Source organism: Mchenga conophoros, linkage group LG19 (genome assembly GCF_057382185.1).
Source record: "Mchenga conophoros isolate Kocher_MC1m ecotype Shallow Benthic linkage group LG19, M_conophoros_male_GT1.1, whole genome shotgun sequence".
Lineage (NCBI taxonomy): Eukaryota > Metazoa > Chordata > Actinopteri > Cichliformes > Cichlidae > Mchenga > Mchenga conophoros.
Window position 1 is genome coordinate 29,897,326 of NC_140544.1, and position 20,051 is coordinate 29,917,376.

Here is a 20,051-nt window from a genome sequence, read left to right on the forward strand (position 1 = left end):
CATTTTAGGCTGCATACATATTCCACTTACAGGAGCTGCTCAGTCATTGAAAGCATGCCATGAAGCTCCTAACACACAGTTTCTGTGCTGATGTTAATACAACAGGAGATTTGGAGCTCTGTAGTTACTGACGTCGGCTACTTCTATGCAGTATGCCCCTCAGCACTCGGTGAACCCGCTCTGTAACTTTACAAGGTCTGCCAGTTAGTGGATGAGATGCTGTGGCTCTTAAACGCTTACACTTCTCAATAACACCACTTACAGTGGAAGAAACGAAAAACATTCACAAACTGACTCGTTGCAGTGAGCAGTGACATACATCAATGTCGGGCATGGATTCACTTCTTTAGAGCGATCCATTCTCTCACAAGTCAAGGCAGACTGCATGGCTAGGTGGTTTATTTTATTCACTTGAATTCAAAGATTAAAAGGTGGTTTTGTCTAGTGTAATTCAAGAGGCTCTGCAGGAGACTGGGGACCTATCCAGGGTGTATCCCACCTTTTGTCTTGTGACAGCTGAAGGAGGTTGCAGCCCCCCTATGATCCTAAATTTGGATAAGTGGTTAAAAAATTGGATGGATGCAGTATTCCTCTATTGGATCCATTAAAAAATATGTTCTGAAAAAGATGTTATGATTTTTATGAGGAAACATCAACTACTTTAAAAATATGAGCAAAATAAGACACCATAATGTTACCGATCTAAGAAACAAAGCTCTCTTTATCTTTAATTAAAAGTAAAAATGAAAACCAAGAGTGACAAAATATGTTTAACAGAGATAATTTAGAAAAAAGAAAAACTAACTGAAAAGTGTTGTGTACTTACAAATCTCACTAAAACAAAAACACACAGAAAATGTATTTAATTTTAGTCTTGATCAAATTTAGTCAACACAGCTACCCTGAGGAAGCTGTGATGCATGTTTTTTGACAGAGATGATTACATAAGGGTGTGCCAACTGTTTCCATTGTTGCATCTTATTATTGTGCTGCTCTGAACTTCTTAAATCTCGCTGCTGACAAACATCGCCCATACAGTTACACTGTAATAAAGAAAAGCTAAATCCAACAGTGAAACTAATAAAAGCACCCTCTTTAGGCTCTCCATCCCATACCCCCTCTGCCAGCGGTGCTGTACAAGCCAGGCTCTGTCAAGCCCCATTTCTCTTTGTCCACCTCACTGTATTTCCCACCAGTGTCTATAAAAGAGATTAGGCTGCTCTAGCTGTCCCTAAGCTCCAGTGAGAGCCTGGCAAGCAGCACGCAGGAGAGCAACCCGCAATGCACCGCTCCCAAGTAGCCACAGGGTATTTCACTGGAGTAAATACTAAATACGAACATCAAGTAGGATGAGCAACAAAACAAAAGCAGAGATATTTCGGGATGCGGATGCTTTCCTGTTAGTTATTTCTGGTGCCTTCGGCTTTTTAGAACTGGAAATCTTGCCATATCTTTTTGGAGAAAGTGACACCTTTAATGCTCTAAATAAACCCATAATTCAGGTCTGGTAATCTAATTCATTTGTATCAAGCCTGGCGAGTGAATAATTATGTGTTGTTCACATACATCGTGGGCGACCGTGGCTCAGGGGGTTGGGAATCGCATCTGTAACCGGAAGGTCGCCGGTTCGATCCCTCTGTCCTGGTCGTTGTGTCCCTGGGCAAGACACTTTACCCTACTTGCCTACTGGTGTTGGCCAGAGGGGCCGATGGCGCGATATGGCAGCCTCGCTTCTGTCAGTCTGCCCCAGGGCAGCTGTGGCTACAACTGTAGCTGCCTCCACCAGTGTGTGAATGTGAGAGTGAATGAATAGTGGCATTGTAAAGCGCTTTGGGTGCCTTGAAAAGCGCTATATAAATGCAATCCATTACTATTATTATCATATATAGGGATTAGTTGTACCACGGTAATGATGAAAACCAGAGTATCATGCTTGTCTTGGATACTCAAGTCTTCAGTTATCGGATGCATTTTTAAAATGCAGACTTCAGTCTGTCGACTGTAGTCTTTATTGTTCAGTTTGTTTCAGGCATCGTAAGACATATGATTGTTTTCGCTGCTTGCTTGTTACCACTTTTCCTTTTCATTGCTTGATTGTTTTAGCAATCCATTTGCTTTTATGTACGTTTTGCACCTTGGGAAACAGGGTACATCTCAAAAGACTGTCTTCTAATTCATTTTCCAAACACGTTTCCTTGTGCAAATAGCGTCTGACATATCAAGCAGCTCAAACTCACCAGGATCTCATCTACGCAGCTCCTGGTATACGAGTTAAAAGTAATTCTCTTTGATTATGGATCTACAGCCAAGGCCCTGGGGCATACTCATGCTCTAGCCATTCAGAGTCAGGCAGGCTTTACGTCTACAGAGGAGCCGCCATGTAATCTAAAAGGTAATTCCCTTTTTCTCCTCTGTTCTATCAATCACATTGTCAGCCTTGCAAAGCAAAGTGGCTTCAATTTAGCTCTCATCTATAAATGTCCATATTTAAAGCAAAAGTGCTCAAACAATCTGTAGAATTAACAGGGAGGTTTGTCAAAGCTCTCCTGAAAGACCACCCTGCAGATGTGCAAATGCTGTAATAAAACTGTACTAACCGCATGGCAGAGAGCTTCTCCCCTTTTCTCCAGTCCCATAGCACAATGGTGTGATTGTCATCCAGGCCCACAGAGGCCAGCCGTTTGCCATCCGCTGTGGATGGAAAAGTCAGTCTGTGAGTGAAGTTTGGCTCTTATTAGCAACATGAAAGCACCATAGCGGGTTTGATCTACAGCAGGTGATTCACTGACTATGACATACAGATCACCACCATGCCTCTATCTGTGGCCAATTAGGGATAGTCAGATGCACAGTTCCCCCTTGATGCTGTCAGACTGCTGCGACTAAAAGACAGCAGAATAAGGTTCTTCACTGCTGCCTGAAAAACTGGTGACTTGCGAATTTACCTATTTCTTTTATGTGTGAAATTACTTTTTTGTTTCCCTGTTAAAACAGGATGTCTAAAATAATTTGTTAGTATTAAAAGCATGTCTAGGTTACATACGTGTAGTTTGACAAAGCAAGACTGTGTGTTACCTGAAAAGTCCAAAGCACACACTCCAAGCTGGTGGAACCCCTTCAAAACAGACATGGGTTTTAACATTTCTGTGTCCCATATGTGGATCGAGGAATCTCTGCCAACCTGGGTAAACAAAAAACATACAAATATCACAAATCTACCAAGTGAACCCCTTTGGATCAGATATAGCTCAGCTGAAAGGTTTTTAAAGGCTTTGAAGGGGTCCATAAACCCCCAAAACCTTGAATATTTTATGTTAGGAGTCTAACGGCTACCTGGCCTGTAGCTACAAAATCCTTTAGGGGGTGCAGAGCCAGACAGAGGATGTCATCATCATGGCCCATGTAGAAACGCTGCGTATTCTGTTGTCTGTTGTACACAACCCCTACAGCAGCAACATGGTACACTATCTCCCCAGTCTGGGTATAGAACAGGTTGCTCCTGCAATCATACCCCCTGTAGCTGCAAACAAAAAAAGGGGTAGGGGGTGAGGGGGCTTTATTTAATCACTATGCATGAAGAGACTTCTCTAGCTGAAATTCTTCTAATGCTGGGATGGTGTGGGATTATGCAATTTCTGAGCCTACCCATGAATGAAGTGCAGCTTTACTCCACTCCCTGGTGCTCTTTCTCTCTTCTTCATAGCTGTTGCTCGATGTTTCTCCTTGCACTGCTCTTTGAGCTGAGGTAGATCTTCTTTATAAACCTGAATGCATGTGGAAAAGTGTTCACATACTGCTTGTTTCACAGTAATATTTTCCCAGGAGATGCTTTTGATTTTAACACAAACCTGTCGTCTATATGTGAGCTGCGTCTCCTGCTCAATTTCCGAGTCCATCTCAGGTACGTCTGACTGATCAGAGTCTGACTCTTCGCTGTTAGAGTCTGCCAGTATCTCTGTAGGTAGAAACAAGGTTACATTACAGCTTGCCAGAAAATTCCCCCCGCTTCTAAATCAGAAAAATATCCTACTACAAACCATCCTGTTTCAGTGGGAGTCAGGGTCAGTCATGTAATAACACTACGACATCTCCTATTTATTAGACTGTCCTGCTTCACAGTGACAACAGTGAAGAAAAATGTACAATAATGCTGATGCAGCACAGTAAAGCCGTGCCAAGACATGGCAATAAGCAGAACTGGCAGCTAAGGGCGGCTACTCACAAGATCCATTAGGAAAATTAAAAGGAAAGGCAGTTAGTATGTGGTTTAATTTCAGAGAGCACAAGGCAGTCTGTCTCTGGAAAAAATATGACTTGGGAACGACAATGCAATTATACTTTCCAAGGTTCATTCACTTTTATTGGATTTGTCTTAATTAATGTGATAGCCGTTCCTTTGCAGAGCTTTATAGAAATGACGGTTTGCTAAAAAAAAAAAAAGTTCAAGAAGAAAGAAATCTAGCACATTGCTCTCTCGTGGGTTAGCACATCAAGTTCATGAGGTTAGAGTGAGGAGTATATTAATTGTGTGACAAAAAACTACATTCATAAAACCCATTATTGGTAGGAATGACATATATGGTGATAAATCTCTGAATTTAGCAAAGGCAATGTTTAAGTCAGACAAACAGTCGTAGCTTCACACTTTTTTCCGAAGCATTTAGGAAAATCAGATGAGAAAATGGATACCACTTCCATGTACTGTATGTGCATATGGAGCCACAGCCAAGAGGGTCAATAGTTCACATAAAGACAACATAAAGACTGGAAGATCAAAGAAAGTTAACCTGGCTCTTGCGTAGGCACTAGACAAACTACGTGCCCAACGATGTCCACAACAACTCCAAAATCTAGTTCAGTTGATTAGTGTGAGCACTAGGTACTGTATCCTAGCATGATTAGGTGAACCTTAAGCCCAGTCGGCTTACAAAGGTGGCCCCAAGCATGGCTCAGTTAGACTTGCGCACTATCAGCACAGTCAACAACAGCTGGATCCCTAAATATCCCTATAATCAGTAATTAATGGCTCTATAACGCATTTGAGAGAACAAAATAACAATGCTTCCAAAATCTCCCCAATTAAGCCACAAAATGCATAAACTCATGGACCATGGTGCTTGTCAAGAGTGTTTTTCAAAAGCTTGTGTGAATAAAAGAGAGAGAGAGAGAACTGAAGATGCTAGGTCAAAATGAAGTGTGCTTAGCCCCGATTAATAAATCCAGTGTGAGTGAGGCTAGCCAGAGAGTAAAGGCAATTATGTTACAATTAAGTGTAGCATGACCACATTGTGAGACAAAAACTCCCCAACTAAGCTGTTTCCTTTTGCTGTCTGCAAGCAAAAAAAGATCCTGGACAAGCCCCCAATTTTTCCACAAACTGGCAAAAAGCAAATGACAAGTAGTCTACGCAATACATTCACTTAAATAAGACGGAAAATCAGAAAATTAAACAAATGTTGTTCGAAGCTAGTAATATCAGCACATGTGCCATGGAGTTGTTAGGCATAAACGCAAACGGAATCAAATGAATTCATTGGCCAGTTGTAATGGGTCGAAACACTCAGGTGAGCTGCATTAGCTGAACACCTTGGGAAGTTAACCTATTGACCTCCAAGACAGGCTAGGACCACAGGAAGACAGTGGGAGGAGTGTTGCAGCAGTATTTTTTGACAGAGCCAAGCCAAATAATCTCTCTTTTCCCAGCGTTTTTTTGAAAGCAAAGTAATGACCTCCTGACTCCATTTTTTTAAATTATACCACAAAGACAAGAAAGTGGTATCACAGACCGTTATCACAGCAGACATTTGGAGTAGGACAAGCACAGGCAGAATTAATGATGGCACAGGTCCATTAAGTATCCTAGTAAGCCATTACTGTAAACCAGCATGTACAAGAGCAGGAACTCCCATAAGTGGAATTCAGCCATCAATAATATATTCGTGCTTTCCCTTCGATAACTTTTAAAAATGTCTGTCATGAGACTAAGGGCTTTTGTGTAACTCTCCATAAAATGAAAATGAACAGTACGTAAGACAGAATTTGCTGTACACAGTATTCCTCCTGTTTGAAGAGGAGATTGAGTAGACATCCGGCTTCCACACTCAGACTAATTTGATGTCTTGTTGGCAGGAGCCACTGATTTTATGAAATAAGTAATAGCCGTAATGCAAGTCATCACCTACATTAAAATGTAACGCTGCAATATTCCTTAATGGATTGATCAGAAGTAAAACCTACAGTTCTGAAGGACATAAAGCGCCACATTACAGTAAGTACAGTGATGCAAATAAAGCCAGAGTGAGGGCAATACTGTACCTTGAGGTGCTATATGCAGAGCTTCTTTAGACTTTCTTTCGGGAACAAACTTCCACTGGAACACTGAGTGATCAGCACCCCCGATAGTTACTACCCACTGGTAGTCATGTGACCATCTAGCATTAGTTATGTGAGCCGAGTGGCCTAAATACTTTTTAAATTTTGCACCTGAAATCAAGAGACAATGCATTAGAAAAAGAGTATAAAGTTTTACCTAAATGCCATTTTTGTGATAAAATGAGATAGTCTTTACCTTTTTTTACACATGGATATCGCAAAAGTTTGACTAATCCATAGTCATCAGCAGTTACTAAGACTTGGTTGTTAAAGTTGGCGTCCACAGAGTTGATGTCATTGATGTCCGAGTATTTGGGCCATAGTCCATTAACCTCAGGGCCCAAAACACATGTCCACGTAGCCCACTGTACCAACTTCAGCTCTTCCCTATTGGTGACCTCCTTCCCACCTCAACAAAAGAGAGCAACATTTTATCTCACAAAGCAGCATCTTTAATAAATAACCTGGTAGTTCTGTAGGATTTTTCTATATTTTGTTTGACCGATCAACATCATACAGAAATTTATTTAATGCACTTTATTCTTTGTGTTTTATTGATCACACACATGCACTCTCAATTTGAAATCTTGTTCAAGGATGCTTCAAAATGCCGATTGGAGACCAACTTGCCAGTAAGCAGACGAGCTACTCTATCTCCTAAGTCACAGTGTATACTGCAGTCTATATTCCTGTACTTACTTGGCATCCTGTAGAAGAGCCTCCTGCCGCTGCCATCATTTGTCTGCAGATACTTGCTATCTGTGGACCAGTCCATATGGGTGATGAAGCTGGTGGAGCCAATGCACTCACCCACTTTCTTGTACCTCTGCACCACACCATAGATATCCACCGAGTTATCATTTGAGCCTACAGCCAAGTGGGCCCCATCGGGGGAGTACTTCAGCTCATGGATGGCCTCCTTCCTGTCCTTGATGTGCACCACCTCAGTCATGTCTCTGGAGGGAAGCAGAGGAATGTATTAGCTAATGGACACCAAATAATGCAACCTCTTCATTTAGAGGAGATTTATAGCTAGATCTAAATTTTCCATCCAACTTTCGAATTGTATACCCACCTGACTCTTAGAACAGTGAATGAGCCATCCTTCATCCCCAGTGCCAGGTGAATACCATCAGTACTTACAGCCGCGCAGCGGATAGGCTCCTCCATGTTACAGCGAGCTATCAGCGCATGATCTATAAGGCTCCATATCCTGTACAGACATAACAGCAGGAAAAATGCAGAGGTAAAAACAACCGGAGAAGAATGAAAAAGTGCAAATTGAAGAGTCAATGATATTTGGCCTTTTTCCTGTGATACATTAACTTTACAACCGGACCCAGGCAGTTCCAATTACTCCAAAAGATCAACATCATTACAAATCTAACTTGTATTGGAGTGGAGGGGACTAACTTTTTACACACAAATTGCATGCACGAGTTAATACTGCACGAACGGAAGCTGAGGCTTTACCTGACTGAGCGGTCGTCACTTCCAGTCATAGCTAGAGGCTTCGTTGGGTGCACAGCCAGCGCCCAAAGCTCTCCCTCACAGTGACCCTGCATTATGAGGAAGGGCTTGTTGCGATCGTGGACCACAATCTCAAAGATCTCACTGTCCTGTGTGCCCACTAGGATGTGATCTCCTCGCCAGCACACACTACGCACTGACAGCCCTGTCAGAAACACAAATGGTAAACATAACCAAAAATGAAACGAAATAACACGCAAACATGAAAGCAGACAGACATTTGCCACTTATAAAAGGCAGCCGTTATTAAAGACGCAACAGGGATAATAAAAACAGGAGGTGATAATACCCATCTGCAAGCTAGGACGGATTTTTTAACAAGAAATACAAGGATGGCACATGTTTTCAAGCCGATTTGCAACTGACTTTTGGTAATACAGCAAGTATAGGATGGAGGATGCAAATGCTCTTTACATACAGTACTGTACAAAAGTTTCAGCCACTTTTGATGTTTGGTGTCTTAGTCATCAGAGAGGCAGTCCTTGAGTCATTTTGCAGCATCACAATGGCCTCAAACAAACAGGCAGAATCATCAAGAACTATCTTCAGCAACACAAAGGTGAGGCCCACACAGAGCCCTGACCTTAACATACTGAAGTCAGTCTGGGATTACATAACTAGACAGAAGACACTGAGACATGAATGAATGAATGAATGGAAAAAATGTGACGACTTCTCCACGATGCTCGGAACAGCTCACTGAAGATGACTTTAAGATAAAGATTGATCCTATTTAGTCTTTTATTTGTTTGCTTCATTTTGCATGAATTAATTGCTTTTTTCAAATAAACCTTCTGTGCTTTGTTAAACACATTAATTAAATCTTGCGCTTTCTTCTCAGTTCTGCTTTTTTTTATGACAGAACAGCTGATGTACTGCTGCATTATTAGCTGGTGATTGTGTTTCTGTATCATCAAGCAAGAGAAAAACATGAATTATAAATTATAACATATTCCTTTAAACGGCATTTCAGCCTAAATTTGGAAATAAATTCAGTTGAGTGAGAAAGTTTAATTGATGGCGTCTGAGTTTGTAAAACACATATTTAAAATCTGCAAAATCAGCAGGTTGAGAGCAGGTGTTGAGTTCTCCACATGGTGACATTTGAATGTTATTCAGTTGTTTTTGGACACTTTGGGAACTAAACTGAATAAAAACACTCACTAGGCTATTATTGGTAGCATCACCGATTTACTGTACGAGCTTAAAACGTTTGCACAGAACTGTAGAAGACGTCTGTATACAGAGCAAAAATTGCAACAGTGCTTGAACTTACTAACAACAAGAGGAACAGTAGAACAAATGTGGAGACTGCTACAAACAGACTGACATGGTTGTTAACTCCGCCCTCAGTGACATTACCCACCTCGGCTATTTTCACCTCTAGCTACTGTTAGGTCCAAGATTAAAAGTATAGGAAATGGGGAAAAATAGAGAGCAAGAAGAAAATGTTAGAAAATTAATTAAAAATATATAATATAAAGAATGCCTTTTAAAAAAATCCAGATGTATTTGTTCATTCACAATGTTGTTTAAATTTTAACCTGGATTATTTCTGTACCCAAATTAATGGGAAAAAAGAGCAAATTTGACATCACCTTTATATCCTTGGTCTGTTTCCCTGAGATCAATGACAGTAATTGGTTTGAAGTTGAGATCCCACAGCCGGACGCAGCCGTCTCGGCCCCCGGTGGCAAAGCCCTCTTCACAGGCATTCATGCTGAAAATCCCTGACTGGAGGAAATGACAGGCTGTCAGTGAGGATCTGCACAGGAAATGAGCAACGACAGAACCAGCCTCAGCTACAAACTCCATAGTGCTGCTCCTCAGCCAGGCATTTGTTGAACAAGGCTTTTGCAATTACAAACTGGCTACAGCGGCCTCGAGATAAAACCAAACTGAGAAAAGGAAGTTGTCATGTTTGCTTTTATTATAGCTTAAGTGGAAAGCTCTACTGATGCCCTTGTTTGTCTGGTCTGGCCCTGTTCAACCCCTAGTAAGATATTTGGTCATCCAAAAAGCAGGAATGGACATGTACTGTAGTTATTATCCCCTCCCCCATTCGCCTATCCCCCCTCACCCAGCTGTTGATCCCATAGATATCATTTAATCCTGTGGAGGAAAAGGCTGATCCTTTTCTACAGAGCAGAATCAAATAAATCCAGCGAGCATAGCTATGAACCCCGTTAAGTTTACTAGCTGCTTTTACTTTAGTTCTGCTCTGTATGTACCTGCAGGTGTGCAGGCAAAACCCGCCTGAGCGAAAGACCACAATGCACCCTGATTACACACTTACCCCATGAGCACCCTGCACCGTCCTCATCAGGTTAATCCCTTTCCACACGTAGATGTCACCGTTCAAGGCACCTGAATAGGTGACTTCGTCCTTAGCGCAAGCAAGGCAGAGGATTGTTTGGAGATCCCCCGTTTTGCCAAAAACACCACGTTTGGGCGTGAGAGCATTACCGCATAAGCTCCAGAACTGCAAACACAAACAGAAAGAGTGGAAGAGTATGGTGGCTAATAATCCCCTGTGTAATCCTGTCCTGAAACGGCAAAGGCACAATTACGCAGTATTTGGGACCAAATACGTGTGTTTTGGCACGCACGTACAACCACCATTAAAAAACACACACACGCACACAGACCTTGAAAGAAAAGTCAAACTCAAAATACCTAATCCCACACCTCACCCCAAGTCTCTGTATGCCATACTGGGTACTCTCGCTGGGGGGTGGGGGCTGTGTTGTAATCACCTGATCAGCATCCACAGACACACGCACATACACGCATGCTCATGATTTATGAACAAGGTCATTGGGATGCACAGGCATGGCCTCGTCTGAGGGCGAAATCCATCAAACGGAGGGGGAGAGAGTGAAAATGAGACGCTCTGTCTGCATGGAGATGAGATCACAGGGACAAAGCTCAGGAAAGGCGTCTCGAATACTGAGACACAGCCATCCTCACGTGAAACCGAGACACTCATCACCGGCAGGCGGCAGAAAAATGACACGCTGACAGCCCATTTTCTGCTTCACCTGATCATGTGTTTGACAGCTGCTTCGTATTCAAACCTATAGCTTGACTCAAAATGGATATTTGTGTTTCGGACAATGCACGAATGATTGCACAGCAGCTTGATAGGGACTAACAGGATAAACAAATGAGCTCTTTGAAAGTGACAGCTTGTCACACCCTCGCTAACACCCATTGCCCTGACTGATAGAGCTGTTGCGCTCTAAGAGGAGGGACTGATTATCATAGACAAGCATCGCAGATGCCATCAGTCATTTAAGGCTTGCACACACCGTACCAGAACAGGACTTTTCTGGTCTTGAGCTCTTCACTGAGATTTCAGGGAGCATTTGCGAGTTAGGGAGCTTTTGTGGTTTCGGTGAAGGTTAAATAGTGGAAATCATAAATGTGTGATGAATACTGGGACACACAGGTGAAAGTGTGTCAAGTGCTGGGTTTGGTAAGGGTTCGTGGGAGGGGGCTTTGTCGCACAGCCTGTTGCCGAAGCAGTGGGGATGGATGCGGCGTGACTGCACAGACCTCCCTGCCCGCAACTGATAAGGCTGCGAGACACAGGCGCTGGCTAATCCCTTCGCTGCAGAATTACTGAGAGAGCACTGGATGCTGGAGAGGTTTATGATGAGGCCATGAGCAGTAGAGGAAGGCACACAGGGGTAGGGACAACATGGAGGAAAGGTCCCTGAAAATGAGACTCTAACCCTAACCCTCTGAGTCAAAATCAAGTCTTGGCAATGACACTTTTGAGCGAGCTCGTCCTCTTAGCACAGGATTAGTAGTATGTCGTTAGCTCGGTTACCTCCACCATCACCCCAAGGGAAAGCTTTTAAGTGTAATTAACATAGAAAGGTCAGTCATTCATTATCTACTGCACTGCACGTCCCTGTACGCCCTGCATCCCACTCACAATTCCCCCTCTTGCCCAAATACAGTGACCCTAAATGTTGCTGCTGCACTAACAGAGGTCAACTATTTGGCAGCCTGCTGTAAGGACAGCTAACTGACCTGAACTCAAGCCGACCTCTGTGGCTTTGTGGCTTTCAGATGACCAAAACACAAAAACAACACCTCTCTCGCTAGCTGTTTTCATCATGTACCCATGACATTTTACTAACCGTGAGTTGTGGATATATTTTATGCTGTTCTAGGCACGTGAGTCTGCTTCTATTTATATCTGAGTGGTGTGATAATGTGTTGAGATTATTATATGCTATGAACACCATGTGAGTGAGATCACCATGTGGGTTTAAAATACACAAGTGAGTTGGTAGTTAACTCCAGACAAATAAAAACTTTGAAATTATGAAATTCTCATGTTATGTACACAGGTTTAAGGTTGGTGGCCAACCTGTGGTTCTGATTCCCAACCAGGGGCTTTTGTTATATGATTTGGTGGAAATGATCTGAAAAAATTAGGTAACTTTTTCTGAGTTTCTTTTAATTTTGGATCGTCTGGCTGAGTGGTGCGACAGAAACAACCTGCTGCTTAACACCGAGAAGACCAAGGAGCTCATCGTGGGACGGCTGTGGAGCGTGTGAGCAGCTTCAAGTTCCTGGCAGTCCACATCTCCGAGGATCTCACCTGGACGACCAACTGCTCCAAGCTGGTCAAGAAGGCTCACCAGCGCCTCTTCTTCTTGAGGACTCTGAGGAAGAACCACCTGTCCTCAGACATCCTGGTGAACTTCTATCGTTGCACCATCGAGAGCATCCTGACCAACTGTACAACAGTCTGGTACGGGAACTGCTCTGCCTCGGACCGGAAGGCGTTGCAGAGGGTCGTGAAAACTGCCCAGCGCATCGCCGGAGCACCACTTCCTGCCATAAAAGACATCTACAGGAAGCGGTGTCTGAAAAGGGCTGGGAAAATCATCAAAGACCCCAGTCACCCATCACATGGACTCTTCACCCTCCTGCCCTCTGGGAGGCGCCACAGGAGCCTCCGGACTAAGACCACCAGGTACCGGAACAGCTTCTTCCCCACAGCTGTCAGACTCCTGAACTCTGCCTCCTGACATCTGACCCACGTTAAACTCATGGACTGAACATACACACACCCACAATGGACAACTGTACCCTCAAACACACAATAATAACATGGACTGAACCACCACTCACAACCACCAGCACTTTATAGCCTCTGTAGAAACTATCTACACCCTCACTTATCTTAACTGCACTACTGTATAGCTCTGTGTAAATAATCATTCTGTACATTCAATAATCTTTAATCCTACAACTGTTTACAACTTGCATAGTTCCCATTTCTGTATAGCTGTATATCCCAGATTTCTTTAAAGTTATTTATTTCATATTCTGTATAGTTTTTCATATTTATATCCTGTTCATAGCCTGTACATAGCTTGTACTCACTACAGCCTTTACATACTTATAGTTATAGAATATTCACAACATACTTCATACCGTGTACATTATAACATACCATAATAGACCCATTTCTGTAATATACTCACATATCTATATTATTGCTAATATATATTGTAATATATCTATATCACTAAAGCACTTCTGGATGGATGCAAACTGCATTTCGTTGCCCTGTACCTGTGCATGTGCAATGAAAATAAAGTTGAATTCTAATTCTAATTCTAATTTTAAGATGTTTTTCCTCATAAATGACCCAGTCATTTGGCGTCACAGGAAGTTAATTCTTTGTTGTGAGAAGTCAAACAGCTGGGAGAAACTGGGTGACAACACACAAAACATAAATGTACAACAGTCTTCGAAAAAGCTGGATAAGTGGGGTATATGTTTGTGAATTCAAAACACAAAGTGATGAGTAGCTGCATGTGGAGGAAAGCGTCCCCACCACAGAGGTGGTGTTTTCCTCCTCCCTGCTAGTGAGTGGATTACTGGGGCTAAATCTCCTGTATGCTCTGAGTGCTATAATCACAGAGCGAAAACAGGCCAGGGGAGCAGATGTCACATGGTCTGCAGGGTGAAGGGCTGGGGAATTATGTGGGACAATTGCTGGATTGCCTTGGCATCAGACAACCCGAAGGGGTGAAAGGAGATGAGGAGGACGGAGAAGGACCAAAGGATTCTGCAAAGACTGGGGGGGTTGGGCGCAGCAGTTTCTGCATCGAGGCAGTTGAGAAAGAGTTCAGGGGGTAATTACTACGAGAGAACATTACACACCGAGAAAAACGTACAGTAGGTTAACCCCCCGACCTCACACCCCCTCTCGACTGCATTGCCCACTTAAGCGTGCCTGAATACTTAGCCTTGCAGAGCCAGAGGGTACATTTCCTATCTGAGCGTGATTCATTCTTTTCCCAATGTTTTGGAAATGAGCCTCCTCTGAACACTACAACTACACATCCCAAGGGACGGCTTGGCGAAGACAGACACCCTGCATCAACTCATTGAAGATTTATGAGCGCCACTCTTGAAAAGAGTGATAGAGATAGGCCTGGAACAGGAAGTGAGCACAGCTGCAGTTTGTAGAGCGGAGTGCTTTTATAGAGTTGAATGGGGATTTTGAAAGGGGGAGCTGAGTAGCAGAGTCACGGTCTTCAACAAAAAAAAAAGAAAAAGAAACATTTTACTCTCTGCAGTGCAGATTACTACAAATTTGAGAGAAGAGAGAGAGTGAGTCTTTGCCTGTCCTACTTATGTTAAGTGCCTTATAGCCATGAAATAAAACGAATTTGCATAGATCTATTTTAAGGCTTTGATGTGGCCATGACGATAAAGCGGGGAGAACCGAGGCGCCATGAAAACTTCTAAAAATCATAATCTGTTTTCATATATTGTGCAAGCCTGAGCCATCTATAGTACACTGCATAAAACGACCAGGAAATGGCTGTACCTTGATATGTTTGACACCGCAGCTTACGAGCTTGCTCGGCTGGTACAAATCCCACGATATGTCAAATATCTGCAGGGAGAAAACACACAATGCATTAAATACCACAACATCCACCTTCAAGTCTGGACTTTTAATAATTACATTCGCTGCAGGAGGAGGAAATTAAAAGGGAAAAAAAAGTGTGTGGTGTGTCTGTGTGTGTTTACCCTGCCTGTGTTATAACGTGTGTGGGCTGAATTAGAAAACAACAGCTGCCTGTGTTTCATCTTTTTAAAATTCCTTTTCATTAGACGTATACTCCTCTCCGATGGGCTCTGGAAGGCTTACAATCAATCAGGCCTAACTTGTTTATGTCCCTGTTGGGCAGGTGCTCCATCCTGCATTTATAGCTAATTGAGGCGGTCAATACAGAGCTTGTGACAGAGGAGCAAGGGGAGGAGGAAAGTGTTTACCCTGTCTGTATGACCGGGAGCGGCTGCCAGAACCTTCCCTCTCCTCCAGTCCCACACACAGATTGTGTTTTTCGAGTCCAAACCCACAGACACCAAACACTGTAAAGAGAGCAAAGAAAAACAGAGACATCACAGACTCTCACTAATCACTGCAAAACAAACTTAGCTAGCTCCACTGCAGCATGGTAGGTCACAGTGAAAGGGCTAATAATGGCTACAGAGCAGAAGAGAACAGTTGTCCAGCCTCTGGCGCTTCCAGTGAGCACATTTGAGTGCTTTTGCTGGAGGAGCCACCTATAGCCGACTGAGTGAGTAGGCAGCGGCAGCAGTGGAGCAGAAGAGAAGAGAGCAACTCTCATGGAAATCCTTCACTACTCTGCTGCTTGGTTTACATCTTCGATGCAGTGCTGAATCAGTGTTTGGCTATGGACAGAAGTCTCTGGTGAGGCATTTGCACAGTTTTAACTGAATTTGAAAAGCCAGTGTTTTAATGATGAGGAAAGAGGCCCCGAGTGTTGAAACCCAGTGGAACCGTGCAGATGAAGGCGGCTGAGATGTGCATTCAAACTCAAGTAATGTTTTAGCAGCGGTAGTGGCGTAGCTCTAGGGATGTTCTGTCGACGGGTCTCGCTCAGCAGTTATTAGATGAATCTCTGTGAATAGTTGTACAGATATTCATTCATAACAATAAAAACCTAGAATGATTTTGGGTTTTTTTGATCATCAAAGCAAAGCAAAAGTTTTGGTGCTATTGGAGCCTTTTTGGCAAGGATCCCTTCACAACACTAACACAGATTTTGCTGGTTTGGGGTTAATGAGACATAACAACATGGACTGAGGCAAACATTTTATCATTTTAAAATAGTTCTTATTGGTATGGACGGTAATTAAATTAGTTTTTTTTTAATACTGTAACTCAATCCCTTTTTTGGGACATAGTTCAAAATCCTTTATGCCCAAATATCTGGTATTAATGATATTTTAAAGAATCTGTAAGTTCATAAATGTTATAGCATGCTAGCATGCTAAGGTAAGACGGCTAAGATGATTAACATTATACCAGCTATATTTCCCCATATTGATACTGAAAGGATGTCAGCATACAAAGATTGCTGGTTGTTGCTAGGTAAAACTGGTAGCAAGGAGGTATACAGTGCTGTCCCAAACAACTTTATGGTTGCTGCAAGAACGCTGTGATCACACGTAGATTGCATAAAAAGACACAGACTTGTCTTGTGGAGAATTTTTCACTATTTTAGTTGAGCAACTAAAACTGGCTCACAGTTACATCTTAGTCTCTCAGGCATGTCAGATGTTATGACATAATCATAAAGTCTAGCAACCACTAACCCAGGCCTAAAATCTATAGCATTTATACATTTATGTATAAAACCTTAAAAACTAATTGTGTGATTTTTTTTTCATCAAAAAAGTATCTAATTTATATCCACAAAATGATGTGTTATATATTATGAAATCATCACATCCCCTAGCAACCACCTAAAATCGCAAATCACGGATGAAACCACATAATAATTGTTCGCAAAAACCCTTGATCACTGCATAATCTGGCATGCAGAAATTGTCTAAAACAGAATAAAAGAGTCAGTAATATCAGTAATGCTGTAATATCTCGGAGAGAAGGAAGTGTCAAATATCAGTGTACTTTTTTTATATTGCTATAATAGATGGACAGGGTAATGGCACCAGGGATTTATTCTAGATTGCTCTGAGTTCAGCTCTCACTTCCTCTGATCCAGGAAGGGGGAGCGATGGAGGGTAAATAGAGCTGCTAAACTAATAAGCGATGGATTTTTCTCTGACTTTAAAAACTGTCACCTTTCATCTAAGTCCCCAGCTCATGACCCGAGCAGGAAAGTAACACAGGGTCATATTCCTTCCCTGAAAAATATAGGATGTTAAAGTCCACTTTGAAAGGCGTGTAAATACAAAACCTGTTCTGTATTGATTTTCACAGTTCACATCAATATGATATCTGAAGGTTGCAGTGTGTAAACGTTAACTGGTGACAAGTCCGAGAAAGATTGAGACGATGACAAAAAAAAGATAAAAAGGAGGTTGCTGGAAAGTTGGTTGTGTCAGAGAATAAAAACTAAATTGTCTGGATGCAAGCCTGTTACGTACGGAAAGTTTATCTCACTTTAACACTGCAAACTGACAAGTTCTGTGATGCAATACGACTGTAGCTCAGTAATCTCAGTTGGAGTAATAGGAAATATGGCATTCACAGCTGCAAAATGCTCATACAGTTCTGCAGATCTGCTATCTGGTGACACTTCCAGCTCTCTTTGGCTCCCTAGAAACATCCCCAAATTTTATGGCACTGGACAAAGACTGCAAAGATTAAAACTACAGCAGCGCTGTTCATCTTTTAATGTGACAGATTCTTACTGTCTTTTAACATTTGCATTATTCTGCAAGAACAGTACCTGTCCCTCGAGGTCAAAGGCCAGGCAAGCAATGCCATGTGTGTGCACATCCTTGAGGATGGACACGGTTTGCACAGTGTAGGAGTCCCACACACAGATGTAAGGCTCCTTGCCCACCTGTCCCGTGGCCACCAACACTCGTTCCGGATGGAGAGCTAAGCTGCGCAGAGAGAAAACGGGCAGAGAAAACACCTGGTTAGCATAGCTATTTTGCGTGATTGCATGTACATGTGTGAGTGTGTAGTTGTGTGTGCAGACAAGGGATTCACCCTCCCAGCAAATGAACACATTAAGTCTCCAATGGAAACAGAGTGGCAGCTTGATGAAGTGACATGGTTCAGTTAACTCAGTCATGCTCAGTGCACACACACACACACACACACACTTAGCCTGGCTTCATGTGTGGTATCAAAGTATAAAAAGCAACACTGGCAAATCTGTGAATTTCATCTTTCTCAGCTTTTATTCATAACCTCCCTTGAATTATTTTTTGCCCTTTTCACCTTTTTTAATTCATATGGGGTTTCCTCGCATCACTGGGCATATGTTTGTAACACTGTTACATAATCCCCACCCCCACCCCCTTCGCTCCACTCGTACCTCCCCCACCTACAAGCTATCCCACTCTACAGCTGAGCAACAGCCTGCTGTATAAAGCTGTCACTCTCTTCTCCCGCTCCACCCATCCTTTCACCAGACCCCAGTCACGTTCCAGGCAGGCCTGAGTGATTTACTGGGCAAGGCTTCCTCTCACCTTGTCCTGGCCTATATAGTTCACGCTGCGATGGAGCTCCCTCCATTATAATCAGACTGCCTGTTTTGCCAACTGCTCTCCAGCATTTGTAATCCTGGCGTGTATTCAGACAGCAGGGCCAGCGAGGCTTCACGAACCGAGCAGCATCAACCTGCTGAGTGAAAGCGGCTCCCAACAAATAGCCCACTTTGACTCTCTAAACTACTTTGTCTCATCTTTCTCCTTCAAAGTTTTCAGTGTGGATCTTTCTGCCTGACTGCTGACACTTTATCTGCATCCGTAATGCGCTGTCATCACAGAGCAGATAAAGCTTGGTGGTGTAACGTCTCTGAAAGCTGAGGTGGGTCTGATGTGACAAGCCTGATCTTTGTCATCCTTCAGCCCTCTCTGCTTTTTCTCTCCCTTTGCCCCGGCTACGCCACCGACTTCGTTGAACCTCTTTCCAACTTGGCACAATTTCTCATCTTACTTTTTATGAATTATATAATCTGAGCAAAGCGGCTAAAAATAGCATTCAGAGGAAGAGAGAAATACTGAGATGCAGACAGACAGCAGAGAAAACTGCTTTGGCATGACCAGGTACTTTGCGGTAAATCTGTCTGGTGTGTTGACGTAAAACATGATTAATGAAGATGAAAACTTCCAACATCTTTGGAGTCACCAAAAAAAGGAAGTGCTGATACTTATAACTCCTATCCTGTAGTTAAAATGTGGTAGGTCCCCTTTACAGCGTGAAAATCAAATGCAGTCTTCGAGCCAGCTACAACCAGACTGTTTCCCTTACATTCCTGTCAGCTGAAGAGCTTGTTAAATGCCATCACTAATGACTCTGCCTGCAGTGCATTTCCACGGTTCTCCTGTTTCATATAGGCTACGGCTGTTTGATGCATCTGTCCTCCATCTGCATAATGCTGTAGTACAAAACGAGCTATACGGCAAACAGAGCAGCGATTTAACTCCCTGTTTTTTTATAGATATAGCTGAGTTCTGACAGTGAGGATGCAAAAATAGAGCACAGGAACGACACGCTTGGTTTGCAAGAAAGATAGGAAACCCCATGAACAGAGCTCATTAAAGTACAGGAGGCCACAATTGATCCTCATTTTAAAGTAAGCTCCCGAGACACATGCAACAGTAGTTTTCTTTGTCTGATTTTCCCTACACTGGATTAAAAAGAAGCAGCGGATTAGGACATTTCAGAAGGTCTATATAGTAGAGGATATTTCCCAGGATACTGCAAAGTGTTTTTAATCCATCAGCTTGCTCCAAAAACTAAAAATAGAAAAGATAAAGTAAGCAGCAGGTATGTAGAGTAGTGCTCTTCTTGATTAGATAGATGATGATCGGGGCAAAGATTCTCTTACAGAAATTTAGTGACGTTACAAAAATAGAACCAAAATTGTCATTTTATTTTTTTCCTCAAATGATTAGTTAAGGAACAGAAATTAATTGGTTTAATTATCAAGAAACCACTAATCATTTGTAAATGATATTTTTTTGAATGTGAGGATTCACAGAAGCAATATATGCTTCATATATCAATTAAACAATACTTAAAGTAGTATAATAGTCAAAAAGGCATCACTGACATCTAGGCTGTTTATGGTAAGGGTGAAGTATAATAT

The 20,051-nt window shown here is 42.5% G+C and overlaps 1 protein-coding gene across 5 annotated transcripts in view; it reads right to left on the reverse strand.

The window, feature by feature from the left end:
- The window catches only part of eml5 (EMAP like 5), a 51,156-nt gene that overhangs the window by 25,018 nt on the left and 6,087 nt on the right, over positions 1-20,051 (reverse strand). For 3 of the 5 annotated variants that reach the window (XM_085256520.1, XM_085256518.1, XM_085256522.1), the window contains exons 2-17: positions 17,673-17,832; positions 15,223-15,321; positions 14,771-14,839; positions 10,199-10,384; positions 9,501-9,636; positions 9,269-9,292; positions 7,846-8,047; positions 7,448-7,585; positions 7,072-7,328; positions 6,569-6,781; positions 6,316-6,483; positions 3,849-3,955; positions 3,646-3,764; positions 3,334-3,520; positions 3,076-3,181; positions 2,598-2,691 (exon numbers count right to left, since the gene is read on the reverse strand). In XM_085256520.1, coding sequence (XP_085112646.1) covers positions 2,598-2,691; positions 3,076-3,181; positions 3,334-3,520; positions 3,646-3,764; positions 3,849-3,955; positions 6,316-6,483; positions 6,569-6,781; positions 7,072-7,328; positions 7,448-7,585; positions 7,846-8,047; positions 9,269-9,292; positions 9,501-9,636; positions 10,199-10,384; positions 14,771-14,839; positions 15,223-15,321; positions 17,673-17,832 — 2,265 coding nt within the window. The remainder of the gene's footprint in view (positions 1-2,597; positions 2,692-3,075; positions 3,182-3,333; positions 3,521-3,645; positions 3,765-3,848; positions 3,956-6,315; positions 6,484-6,568; positions 6,782-7,071; positions 7,329-7,447; positions 7,586-7,845; positions 8,048-9,268; positions 9,293-9,500; positions 9,637-10,198; positions 10,385-14,770; positions 14,840-15,222; positions 15,322-17,672; positions 17,833-20,051) is intronic. The other 2 variants (XM_085256521.1, XM_085256519.1) reach the window with 1 other exon arrangement.